Here is a 13,510-nt window from a genome sequence, read left to right as displayed (position 1 = left end):
CGTTTCGTCTACACAAGACTAATCAGTGACGCTCAAATCAAAATAGTTATAAAGCCAAACAAATACAAAGTTGAATAGCATTGAGGACCCAACATTCCAAAATGTTGTGCCAAATACGGCTAAGGTAATCTACTCCTGGGGTAAGAAAATTTTCAGTTTTTCGAAAAATTAAAAGTTTTGTAAACAGACAAATTATAAAAATTACCATATAATTGATATTCATGTCAACACCGAAGTGCTGACTACTGGGCTGGTAATACCCTCGGGGACGAAACGTCCACCAGCAGTGGCATCGACCCAGTGGTGTAAATAGTACCAGGATTCTAATTTTAGACGCCAATAAATATAAAATGAATTTTATGAGGACAAACAATTTTTTTTAACTCGTTGTGTATCTGGTATATTCGTCCAAATTTATTTGTTTGCTCTGACACATAAACTTCCGAGTTTAACCCCCTAAAAAACCTTTGCAAGACAAATTAGCGGTTTACTTGCGGAGGATAAGATTAATCATACATAAACAGAAGTACGAATTGACTTCCTCCTTGCTTAGAATATAAATGACGTGATGATTAGTACCATGTTGATTTTAATAAGACGTTGTCTTGACTGTTTCTATGTCACATCGCTATCAATTTAATGAAAATTTAGAATACTGTCATACAAGTAAGAGGTTTATCTAGCCGTAAAACCAGGCCTAATTCACCATTTTCTTCATGAGAAAAAGCCTGTACAAAGTAAGGAATATGGGTATTGTTATTTGATGAGTTTGAGTTTTTGATCTTGCAATTAGATTAGGAACTTACCGTTTTGAATTTTCCTCAGAGTTCGGTATTTTTGTGATTTAAATTATCCTAGTCATTTTGGGTCCCGTATAGCGTGCTGTTCGGTGTGTGCCAAGCCTCAAGTGTTGAAAATCGTACTTCTACCTTACTATTGTTTCATAAAACGACATTGTGACTTGAAAAAAAGAGTTTTCTTGTGGGCACTCAGGCCACATTTTATCATTTATATTGACAAAAAAGTTAGTAGTTAGCTAACAGTTTCATAAGGACGAAGTTAGGATAGAGTAGGATCGTTTAGAAATTACTTTTAATAGTTTTTGTTCCTTGAATAAAGAACGTTTGTTGTTGTTTAATATATTATGTATATTTTAGTTTTTCGTGATTGCTCAATACTTTGCTCGTTGTTGAAGGCAATACGGAAGCGTGTAGTCGTTTATTTCTGTGTCGTTTGGTCTCAGTTATCTTATTTGCAATCATACCACACCTTCTTACTTCCATAGCTTGCCTTTGTTACAATTCAAATATATCAAAGCTACAATTTTTTCGGTAGACTTCGACAATTTCCTTTTATATCAACGGTTTGTATTTAGTTCCAAAAAGAGTTTTTAATTGTTGTAATGATATTGTTATTATGATATTTATCTATGTTGGCCTAATTTGTGTTGTGTGGCCTGATAGTTGTTTACAAAATAATCTTACAACTGCGCAGTTAAGGAATCACTAGAACAATCACAGATACTGATGGAATGATTGGAACTTTCCGTTTGACCTACGTTACGATTCCAGAATTATCCTAATCTAAAATGCGTTATTTAAACTTCTACATTTTTCCAGAAACTTCCGTTGTAGTTTACTAGGATTTTCCTTTTCCACAGTGTTCTAGAAATTTGCGTGACAACTATGTATATAAAGACACGAAAGTTAAACTTTCAGACTTAGACATCGATAGACATTAGTATTCACAACATTTGGATTGACACTTTTATTCTACATACAACATCATACTACATTGTGACCGTAAAAGTGGACGTTATATTCAGATTGGGTTGTGAGAAGATTTCCGGATACAGATAAAGATAAAAGATTTGAATCATATTTTGACAGTTAAGTTGACAGTAATATTTGTGTAATACTTCTTGTAAACTTTGTATAATAAATCTTGTTAAATTCTATTATTGATTTGTGTCTTTTGTTGGCTACAATTTAAAGGTGCTTAATGGCCGTAACATTGTGTTTGTGAGGGAACGGAAAACTTGATATTCAATCAATATACAATGGTCAATTTCATTGTTCATTAGAATACTGTTTGTATTTCGTCATAACTTTTCTTGGAAGAATGAGCGTTTGTTGTTGTTTCGTCTTTTACAGTTACCGTAGTGATCCGTGTTTGTTCAATATTGTTAAAATGATGAACTCTATTCTTCGATTTAAAGCAGGGGTATACATTCAACACATGTTTTCTAAAGACCTTGTTTCGACTCAAATAAACAAATGGTGTAAAAATTCCTGCTACTTTAGCTATCATGGAAGGTATTGCCATTGTAAGAGGGTCGATTTCAGCATCCTTATTCAATACTTTCCACAGAAGTAGGACTGTAAATGGTGTGTAACATATCAAGAAGAATCCTATAAAAGAAAACAATAGATTTGAAATCACACAAATTCTTCCAAATTGTTTTTCGAATAATCTTAAAACTGTAAAAACACTTTCAGGATAGAATCATCTTTCAAAGATGTGAAAACATCCAATTCATCTTCTTTTTTAAAACAAAACATTTCGAAAATCTCTGGATTCCACGGATTAAAACAAACTTTCAAAAACTGAAAGACCGGAACAAAAAGTGATATTCAGTCCTTGAAGGCAAACAAATAATAGGATCTGTATAGTTTAATCAGATTTGAAAATTTTGAGTATGATAATATGTGTTTTGTTTTCGTTATCGTTGTGTTGGTATTAACAATTGATCGTTAACCCCTTAACGGATACCCTTTACCCTTGTTTTATTGTTAAGAATAAAATAATCATGAAAATGATTCAACAAATTGAAGAAAAAGAACACTTATTAATTTGATGCGTGTAATGCACTTTTCACGTTTAACTAAAAATTTGTTTTGAAAGCAAGATAGATGGAATCACACAAATATATACTTGTACGAAAAACGGACCTAAAAACTAACCTATGATAATGGTGGTTGTCACTGCAAGGTCTTGTTCCATAGTAAGTTTCTTTCGACATTGCTTTGCTTTGTTGAAGCATTTCTTCGTCAGACTCGATCTTAAGTGTGCCTTAGAATCTTTCATCACCTTTATTTATTTGAATAAAAGTAAAACATTTTATAAGAACGATAGAAAATAGCCTTGTGATTTTTTTTTTTTTTTTATTATTATATAAAAGTTCGATTAACGACACGTAATCTGTAATTTGTTATCTCGAGATTTCTGGACTATTTTTCATATCTCGTTGTTTACGCTGAGAACAAATTTATAAACAAGGAGAAAGTGAAAGCAAGAACGTATACAGCTATATTCATACAAACAATAATTTAAATGTTTCCTAATTTGTATGTCATTTGTTGGCTGATGGTATAAATTTCTCATTGTGTAAACGCAGATTAGTTGAATGAAAGTTTAGGATTGGGCATGTTCATGCACATCAAGACGGGTTAGTTTTTTTACAAAAATACCTTGTAGAATATACATGTACCAACCTTTGCATACACATTTCCATATGAAAATATCATCACTAAAACTGGCATAACAAAGTAGGTAACAAAAAGAGCCAAGATGAATGATTCTCCGTTATTGCTATCTCCAACCAGATCTATCGCACACGAGGTACCAACTCCTTCGTACGTGTACTGGTTCCATCCCAACAAAGGGCTAATTGCAAAACCAAATGTAATGAGACAGCACACAATTATAGACATGATGCTTGTTGTGGTTGACAGATATTTTGCTAAATTTGGTTGAACAACATATATGTACCGGTCAACGGAAATCATGGTTAAAAGAAGCATTGATGCAAGACTGCAAAACGACATCAAAAAGCCATTATATCTACAGCCAGATTCACCAAAGAGCCATACGTTGTTAAAGCATGACATTACCACCATAGGTGTCCCAAACGTTGTCATTATCAAGTTCAAACAACAAATTGCGGCAATATACATATTTGATCTAGTTATACGTGTCCTTTCTTTAATCAGAAATACAAAAATGACAGAACCGTTCGAAATGAAAGATCCCACCCCTGATATAAGAAGTATCAGACCGGAAGTTAAATGAAACCAAGGTGGCGTTTGTGCAGCTATGAGTTCATGATGGTATTCTAAAGTATTTCCTGTTGCATTGCATGACATAATTCACCTTTCAGTTGAGTACGTCTTTATTCTGAAAGAATCAAATTTAGTCTTTCTGAATAGGATTAACTAAAGCTACTGTGTATTCATTATTATTCGTTGAATATCAATGATCGTGGATTTCATGAGTACAGGTGAACCACGAATTCAAATGTTCAACGAATATCATGTTTTCAAAAGGCTTTGCATACAGAGATTTGCAAAACCACGAAATCAAATGTAAACGGAGATGCAAGTTTTCAGCAATCCACGAAAATTGATAAACACGAAAATAAATGAATTCACAGGTAATGACATTTAAACATTAAATCCAAAAATTCTATTCGTTCGACCCATACAGGAGATGTTAAGGTTTTGAGTATGTCTTAAAGACATAAGGTATGAAATACTCAAGTAGTTGTCTTATTTGTTTACGAGCTTACCCGAGTTTTTCATAAATAGTTGTTACAATTGCAGTAATGTTCAATCGGATATAAACAAGTAGAGATACATTTTATACTCAAACCTAACATTTGATTTTCAAAGGGGACAAACTCTAAATGAAACCGGGCTTCTAAAAAGTAAAATAACAAATTCATTGAACTCCGAAGAAAAATTAAAATTGACAGTCACTAGCAAAATAATAAAGTTCATTATATTGACAACAATGTGTTGACAAAACAGACCGACTTAGTAGGAAAACAATGTCTAAGAAATACAAGTCAGGCAGGTAATGTGTCTACAAAAAACTCACCAGGGATGCTAGAATAAAAAAAAAACCTACGTATTTATGTTAATTAACCTCTTTGATGTATAACACTGTGAAAAAAACAGCACGTCTTCTTGATACGTTTATTCTTCCATTGCTTTATTCTTTCATACCTAAATACTTGGAAATTGAGCCTAAATGACAGCATTCAAATTAATTGATCAAAAATCTTAATAATAATTGTCCAACAAAAATTCCTATGCTGTATGTTATTCAAACAATTGAGTTTGTTTATTTTTTTTAAGAGAAACACACAATTGGACATTTGTAATTTCTACATATTCTACATATAAAAAAAGAAGAAGTGATATGGTTGCCAATGTGACAACACACCACAAGAGACCACAGTAAAACATTAATTAAAAATTATAGGTCTCCGTACGGCCTCCAACAATGATCAAAGTCAATATCACATAGTCAGCTATAAAATGCTCCAATATGACAATGTAGAACAATTCAAACTGACGGACTTGTTTATATAAAATGATGAACGAAAAACGAATATGTGACACATAAACATACGACAACTACCATAATTCTCTTTTCACAATTCTTTATGGTACGTGTATTTCTCTTTAGACAAATATATCAGTTACATGTTATGTGTATAACGCTTTATTGCCTAATAGTGTAACTCTAACACGCTATTGAGTGTTTTGATAACACTTTTTAGATATTATATATCAATCCAAACCATCCTTTTGAATACCCATACAGAAAAGTAGCAATGATGTTGACTGCCAAAATTAATTTTTACATTTGATCATAACAAGTCCAACATTGTTTAACCTGCTACATGTAGTATATTAACATAATTTATGAATTAACATTTAAAAACATACAAGACTAACAAAGTCCAGAGACTCCTGACCCTGACTATGTAAAGATCAAGTGATAAACATATATACCAAAAAGAAAAAAGTTTTGGTGTTGCCTATTATCAGTTAACATTATATTATGGCATTGTAGATAGTATATCGTATATGTTAAGGTGTTTTACATAACAGCAATGTAAAAATAATTAGTTGAAATAAAATATAAAAAAATAAATGAATTCAATGTTCTCTTTGTCATATAAGTAAAGTGATACTTGTAATATAAAAACAGCAATCCACAAACAAATATAAGAAAGAGATCCCTCCCGTTTCAATTTACCCTGCCTTAAAAAAATAATATCATACCTATCTATGTATATGCGACAATTCTACTTCCACCCATTGAAATGACGTGAAATTACGTTGTTACACTTTATATAGATGATTACCTTTCTATTTTATTGTTATTAATTGTTATCTGTCTGATATCAGTGTATTATACGTTGCTAATCGTATTCTCTATAAGAAGAATTATGCAGCACGTACATGAGAGGACATAAGCTATGTCGTTGACTTCATGTTTATTAATTTGCAGGGCAATGTTGGATTTAATATGATGCATATAGTACTTTTTAATATAATGTCTTATAACCTACGAATGAGAATGAATAAACAATATAATCTGCGGGTTTTTTCAATTGAATGACCACAAATTTTAAACATGGATGTGAGATAATTTAATAGATAACAAATGTCATGTGTTGAACCCATATTTCGGTTTAAAAGGTGTAACAATGCAAATGTCAATGCTTTGTCAAAAATGGTAAAAAAAAATGTTCTCATTTTTTAAGATATATCTGCAATTTCACTAACATAATGTCATACAGCATGTGGTGTGTGTTGTTAAGTTGAAGCCTTTTGCGTTGCCGTTAACTTATATGAGAAAACGTAGTAATTGTCATAGTTAATTGTTTACTTTATTTTAGTAAAAGAAAATGTAATAAATTTTACAAATACAAACAACGATTTAGATAATAAAAGTGATACTTTATACATGCATTTTTATGCGCATTTTGCAAACTTTTGAATTGTATTGTCACCTGATATTCCATCATCATTATTTTCGACCATTAGTTTTTGTCCATTCGTTGATGCTCAGGTACCAGGATTATAATTTAATACGCAAGACGCGCATTACATAAGACTCATCAGTAACGCTCATATCAAAATAGTTATAAAGCCAAACACGTTCAAAATTGAAGAGTATTGAGGACCCAAAATTCCAAAATGTTGTGCCAAATACTCAAACTTGTATATGTGATGTTGATGGCTTTCAAACATGTCATACTTAACCGAATATTCGTAACTTATCATTAAGTAATTACTGACACGTTGGATCATCCTAAAAGAATGATATATCAGTCACATAGATTTTTATTTTGATTTATAAGGACATTTACCGAAAAAATAATAAACACCACTGTTCTATTTTTCATATAATGCAAAAAGAGTTCTAAATTTTTGGTTGACAGCTACTAAGTAACCGCTTATTGAATCCTTTTCCCTATTGTGCAAAACAAACTATACAAAGAATACAGTGTTAGACACCAGAACTGTTAAAAACTTTAAATTGTATTTTTATAAAGTTATGATATTATATCTGTTCTTTAAAAAAAAAAACATTTATTATAAAACTAAATTCTTTCACATTATAATGATATCACGTTAACAGTGGTGTGAAGTTACACTAAATTGAAAGTGCCTAAGTTTAACCTTTAAAATTGTTTAAAAATATGTCATGACTGTGCCTTTCAACACTCACTATACGGTAAGGACGTGTCTTAGTGTTGCTGGCTGTATGAAAATGATAATAAAAAACACTACCAAGCCCAAAAGCAATTTAAAAAAAGAAGATATTTATTTAACCTGACAAAATCAAACGCTACCAATCAACAAGTGAAAGTAGAACTGTCATATTCCTGACAAAGTACAGGCATTTTCGTAGAAAATGGTAGATTAAACATAGTTTAAAGCTAACTTTACCTCCCAATCGTACCTTACAGCTGCGTGCATGCACAGAGTTGATAGTTATTAGATTGGCACATGGACACATCTACTCGTATAAAGACATTTTATAAAACATTCCGGAATGGCCCTACTTCCACTTTGATTGATTATAATTGCAATATTTTATAAAGAATTTTTTTGTCTTATTACTCATGTCTTGTTATTGTTGATTTTTATTAAATTTTCTATTTTGTATACATTTTTAATTACATTACATATAAAAAAGAAGATGTGGTATGATTGCCAATGAGACAACTGTCCACAAAAGACCAAAACGTCACATAAACAACTATACACATACCGCATAGTCAGCTATAAAAGGCAACGATAAGACAATGTAAAACAATTCAAACGAGAAAAGTAACGGCCTTATTAAAAAGAATATATGTTTGTATCATCCTGAATCATTGTTAAATAAATAAAATTTTCTTCTCTGATCATTTGATCTTAGATCATACAAATGTTATTTTGTCCAATATTTCATAAACCAATAAGACGTATATGATACGATTACTTTGGATTAATTTTTGTCGGCAACATATTGGATTGGTTTGATTGATCAGTGCATCTCATTGTCCGTTTACAGACGCCCTCACGAGTTGGTTGACCGTTATGTATTATCTGTGGAACAGGTGACGACGCACTTATTGCAATCTTTGTTATAGCAAAAGTAAAATAAAAACCACCGAACGCCGATGAAAAGCATCAACTTTTCCCCCGAATCTGAAGTACCGAATTAGACTTTTCGAAATATAATCACATGGTCAACACTAGAAGTGTCACATGATTACGGATGAGTACGATTTACGAGAACCTTCCCAGAGCGTCAGAGATCACATCCTGTTTTGTAAGATGTCCGTGTTGTGTTTTGTAAGAGGTCCGTGTTGTGTTTTGTAAGATGTCCGTGTTGTGTTTTGTAAGTGTCCGTGTTGTGTTTTGCAAGATGTCCGTGTTGTGTTTTGTAAGATGTCCGTGTTGTGTTTTGTAAGATGTCCGTGTTGTGTTTTGTAAGATGTCCGTGTTGTGTTTTGTAAGATGTCCGTGTTGTGTTTTGTAAGATGTCCGTGTTGTGTTTTGTAAGATGTCCGTGTTGTGTTTTGTAAGATGTCCGTGTTGTGTTTTGTAAGATGTCCGTGTTGTGTTTTGTAAGATGTCCGTGTCCTGTTTTGTAAGATGTCCGTGTTGTGTTTTGTAAGATGTCCGTGTTGTGTTTTGTAAGATGTCCGTGTCCTGTTTTGTAAGATGTCCGTGTTGTGTTTTGTAAGATGTCCGTGTTGTGTTTTGTATACTGTAGATTGTCTTTTATCTTTTTTTTATTATTATTTTCCATGTTGTTGTTTTTTGGCATGGCGTTCACAGTTTATTTTCGACCTTGAGTGTGATAGTTCCTTTGATATCACCACCAAACAGTTATTGTATGGTATGATTTACACTTGCATATTGTTGGTTTTGTTTCTTTTAAGTCATCGAAAACTGTGCAAGTTGTTGATTTGTCTATTATAATCGAATTTTTAAAATAATGGTTCGGTCAAAGTTTTGATACCGCATATCATTTTGACTTTTTGTAGTAAAATACTAAAAAGAAAACTAATTTGTTTTTATTATCTAAAGTATCAAATGTTCCATTAAATGTACATAACATAATATAAATGGTTTCCAAATTTTTATAAAGAGGACTTCTCGATGTTTTTTTTTTAGAATAGCAGTTTAGTCGGAATCATGATAGTTTAAATGTCAAATTTAAAACAAGCTTGAGGGTGAAGATCATTACAAGAAGAAACAAATAAAGGCATAACAAATTTTGCGTAAGCAATATTTGACTGGGTGAATGATTGTCTTGGAAAATATTCATTTACATATTTAATTTAAATGTGACATCACAGAATTGTGGTCAACATGATGCGTGTCACGTAGTATCATCAGCCTCGTAGTCAGCTTTTTTGTGTTGAGGAGAATCAACATTTAAAATGACATTAATATAAGTATGAAATTTAGTGTTTGAAAAACTTTGAAATGTCTTTAAAAATAAGGAATTTTCAACCTCAAGAAAATTTTAACTTAACTTATTGGCTTAAACTTTTGAAAGGTTAGGCCCTTAATGTTCTTAAACTTCGTATTGTATTTTAACTTTAAGTATTTTTAATCAGATTTATTGAGCATATAACGTATTAAATGGTATTTACAGTTTATTTTTTCAGTTGTGGAGCATAATCTTCTCTCTATTTTGTAACACCTGTAGATTGTATTAGGGTTTGATTTTTTCAGTAATTGAGGAACTCATGTTTTCTTCGACTCATGCATTTGAATATTCTTTTTTTTAGAACTTTCGTCTTTTTCATTAAGGTTTTGTTGTTAGCGATAAATTTATTTGAATGTACAGGTACAGCTGATGACCGTAACGTTATCACATGAATTAATTTAATAATGGATTTACATTTAATAAGATGTACGGAAATGGGGTTAAACAAAAGTAATACATTTTGTACCTCAAAAAGGCCGTCGGTGACTTTATATGTAATATAAAGTATACACAACTGAAGAGTATATCCGAATTTTACATTTACTGGCTGCGTATATACATTTATAAGTTAATTGATGAATGTAGAATAAAATAATCTATTTCTAAATTTAAAACTTAAAAGCACAAGACGTCTAGGGTGATATACATAGTTAATGTGTTAATTGTTTGATAAAAAAATCAATATGAGGATAACAAAATTAGCAACACTTAATATAACATAAGGTCGGTATCATTTATCATGTTTATTCCTGTACTTAATTTTAAGGTCTTTTTTCTTTATTTTGTATTCTGTTTGCCCATTATTTCATTTATTTGATTTTTTTTTTGTTCATTATTCTCTTATTTTATCACCGAATTTCTCTTTTTTCATTCGTTTTTACATTTTTTCGCCTTTCATTATCATATTCATTGTTTTCTATTTTTTTCTATGTTCCTGTTTTCCTTTTTCCTTCATTCTGTTTTTTTTCTTCATTATACTATTTGGAGTAAAATCCCTTCCAGACCTTCAGAAACAGTAAAATCACGAAAGAATACAGAACGCAGAGAATATTTCAAATCAGAAAATCCCTAATCAAGTGGCAAAGTCTATATAGCTCAAACACATCAAACAAACTAATAACAACTATCATATTCCTGTTTTCGTACATGCATGTACTTATGCATATAATGGTAGATTAAACCTGTATTTTATCTAGCTAAACCTCAGACCTGTATGAAAGTCAAACGAAGTTTACAAAAATACTGTTTATCACACAGGACGTCGGTGACCTTATATAGACTAGAAATTGTCAGTAACTTTTACATGTATATGGAGTGAGAAATCGGTTTTAATCCCCTTTTTATTGTATATTATTGACTATTTTAAAAACTTATTTAGTACTAACCTAGCACATTTAACCGATGACGTCTTACTTCAGGAAATGTCAATTTTAAGTCTGGTTCATAACATGTTACTATATATGGTCAGCACGTGACATCGCCTGACCAATCAAAATATCATAGAGCTGGGAAGGTAGGCTATATATATGTTCCAGTTCTAAATGCTCAATGAGCCTTAGCAATTTTATTTGTCAAAAGCAAAGTTTGGCATATCATCAAAGAAGCAGATTTGAAAAAGGTAAGCTCTTTATCTTGTTTTACCGATACGAGTTTTAATAAGTAAGACAAGAGTTAATTTGGATCTGATGCTGGATAATGGGGGTAACCAAGGGGTAGCTAAAAAGATACGGACAAAAAAGAGGCACAACTGGGAAAAGGCTCTTGACAAAACTGCAATTATCAATGGCAGGTGAAAAAGTGAATTTGATAACAATTATCTGTTTCAGTACCTTACATTTGATTATACATTTTTTTGTAGTTTCTATTTCAAAATAATAACTAGTAAAATGCCATACTTATTAACTGTAACAAAGGAAAGACTTAAAGACTCAAAAACTATGTCAAAACAAAATTATACACAATTAAAGAAAAATAAAAACGACAACAGATAATTCATATTTAATGATGAAGATGACCTTTTTGTAAATGTATTTGCATAATTTCTTGGAGGTTCATTTTTGTAAACACATTACTTTCATTAACCTGAAAAAACATGGTTATGCATCGTACGTTTGTTCATCTCCTCATTCCCGTACAGTTGGTTTCAAATGTGAACAGAAGATTTGAAAAAGGTAAGCTATTTATCTTGTTTTACCGATATGAATTTTAAAAGATAAAATAGAACTAAGCAGGGGTGAGTAAAACAAGAATTTAATTGGATCTGATTCTGGATTATTGGGGTAAAATAGGGGAAGCATCCTCGGCAACGCAACTGAGGAAATTGTAAACAAGAAATGTTTAGAAAAAACAAGTATCAATTTAAAAAAAAAAAAAAATTACCTGAACAGACATAAAATCGAATCGTCATATTTGAACAATATCATTTGTGAAATTATGGTAAACATTGTGAACCCTATGTATATAGATAGTGTGCAACAATGCAATTAAAAAAACAGTATTATTTTATTGTTGATCCATATTTCTCGATTCTTTATAATTTCGCCCTTGTTTTATTTATTCCTTTTTTAAAAAAATACGTTATAATCTGTTCTTTTTTTTTTGGGGGGTCCATTTTTCTCTTTTGATATTATTTCAATCTATTTCCCTGTTATAACGACCTATCATTTTCTATTCGTAAAATAACCATGCTGCAGACTCTTATTAAATGATATGTATGTATCATTTTTTTTTTTACATCTGCATCAAATATAAGAAAAAAAGAAATATATCAAATGTTTAACCACTGAACATCAGGCTCCTTAATTAAGACTTAATGCATTTATCTTGATAGATAATGAAATGACAAATTTTACATATCATTTTAACAAGGCGTCATTATTTTTACATACATAACGCCGTTAGTTTTACGTTTGAGTTATTTTACATTGTAATTTCGGGACCTTTTAAAACTGACAATGCGGTATGGGCTTTCCTCAATGTTTAAGGCCGTCCGTTCATTTCTGTGTCATATGGTCTCTTGTGAAGAGTTGTCTTATTGACAATCATTTTTGTTTTATACCTGTGTGTTCAAAATGACTAAAGTCATATGATTGAGGAGGTAATAAAACTATTACTGACTAAATTTGATAAAAAGTAAAATCACAAAAATACTGAACTCAGAGGAAAATCAATTTGGAAAGTCCATAATCACATGGCAAAATCAAAAAACAAAACGCATCAAAAACGAAACATAGACAAAATTTGCTTTTTATATTTGAAACGTAATTTTCTTACCAAACAACGAAGGCAGTGATTCATTACGTTGATCTGATGAGTCGTTAAGGCTACTGTAACTGATACAAACTGTATGGGCATGCAGGTACGTTAGAACATAGACAAAAGTAAAGTACAGTTAACACAATATATTTTCGTTTATTTTATCCCTGAGGATATATTTTATTGAAGCTTCGCAACTTTCCAACTGATGATTATTAGGTGTTTGGTTTCAAACTTTAAAACTTGCAATTTTATTTACAGCTCAACAGCAGACATGTCTACCAACAACAATATAATCAATATAATCAACCATGAATTGTTAGCTGCGCAGACGCCTTCTTGGTTCCATTTCGTTTCCGGTGTGGTACTATTGACAACAACTATTGTATCATTCATATCAAATGGAACTGTCGTTTATATATTTTTTGTTAAAGATAGGAAGATGCTGTGTAGAACCAGA

General features: G+C 31.2%; 1 protein-coding gene across 1 annotated transcript; it reads right to left on the bottom strand.

The window, feature by feature from the left end:
* Positions 1–2,032: 2,032 nt before the first annotated feature.
* Positions 2,033–4,172, bottom strand: LOC134694131 (rhodopsin-like). The gene is made up of 3 exons (XM_063555126.1): positions 3,495–4,172; positions 2,964–3,090; positions 2,033–2,411 (listed from the first exon to the last, which is right to left on the bottom strand). The coding sequence occupies exons 1-3, from the start codon at positions 4,143–4,145 to the stop codon at positions 2,080–2,082; spliced, it is 1,110 nt and encodes a 369-aa protein (XP_063411196.1). The 5' UTR covers positions 4,146–4,172; the 3' UTR covers positions 2,033–2,079.
* Between the last annotated feature and the right edge of the window lie 9,338 nt (positions 4,173–13,510).

This window comes from Mytilus trossulus, chromosome 13 (genome assembly GCF_036588685.1).
Source record: "Mytilus trossulus isolate FHL-02 chromosome 13, PNRI_Mtr1.1.1.hap1, whole genome shotgun sequence".
In the NCBI taxonomy this organism is placed as follows: domain Eukaryota; kingdom Metazoa; phylum Mollusca; class Bivalvia; order Mytilida; family Mytilidae; genus Mytilus; species Mytilus trossulus.
The sequence above is the reverse complement of the archived record's forward strand: the minus strand, read 5'-3'. Positions and strand labels throughout refer to the sequence as shown.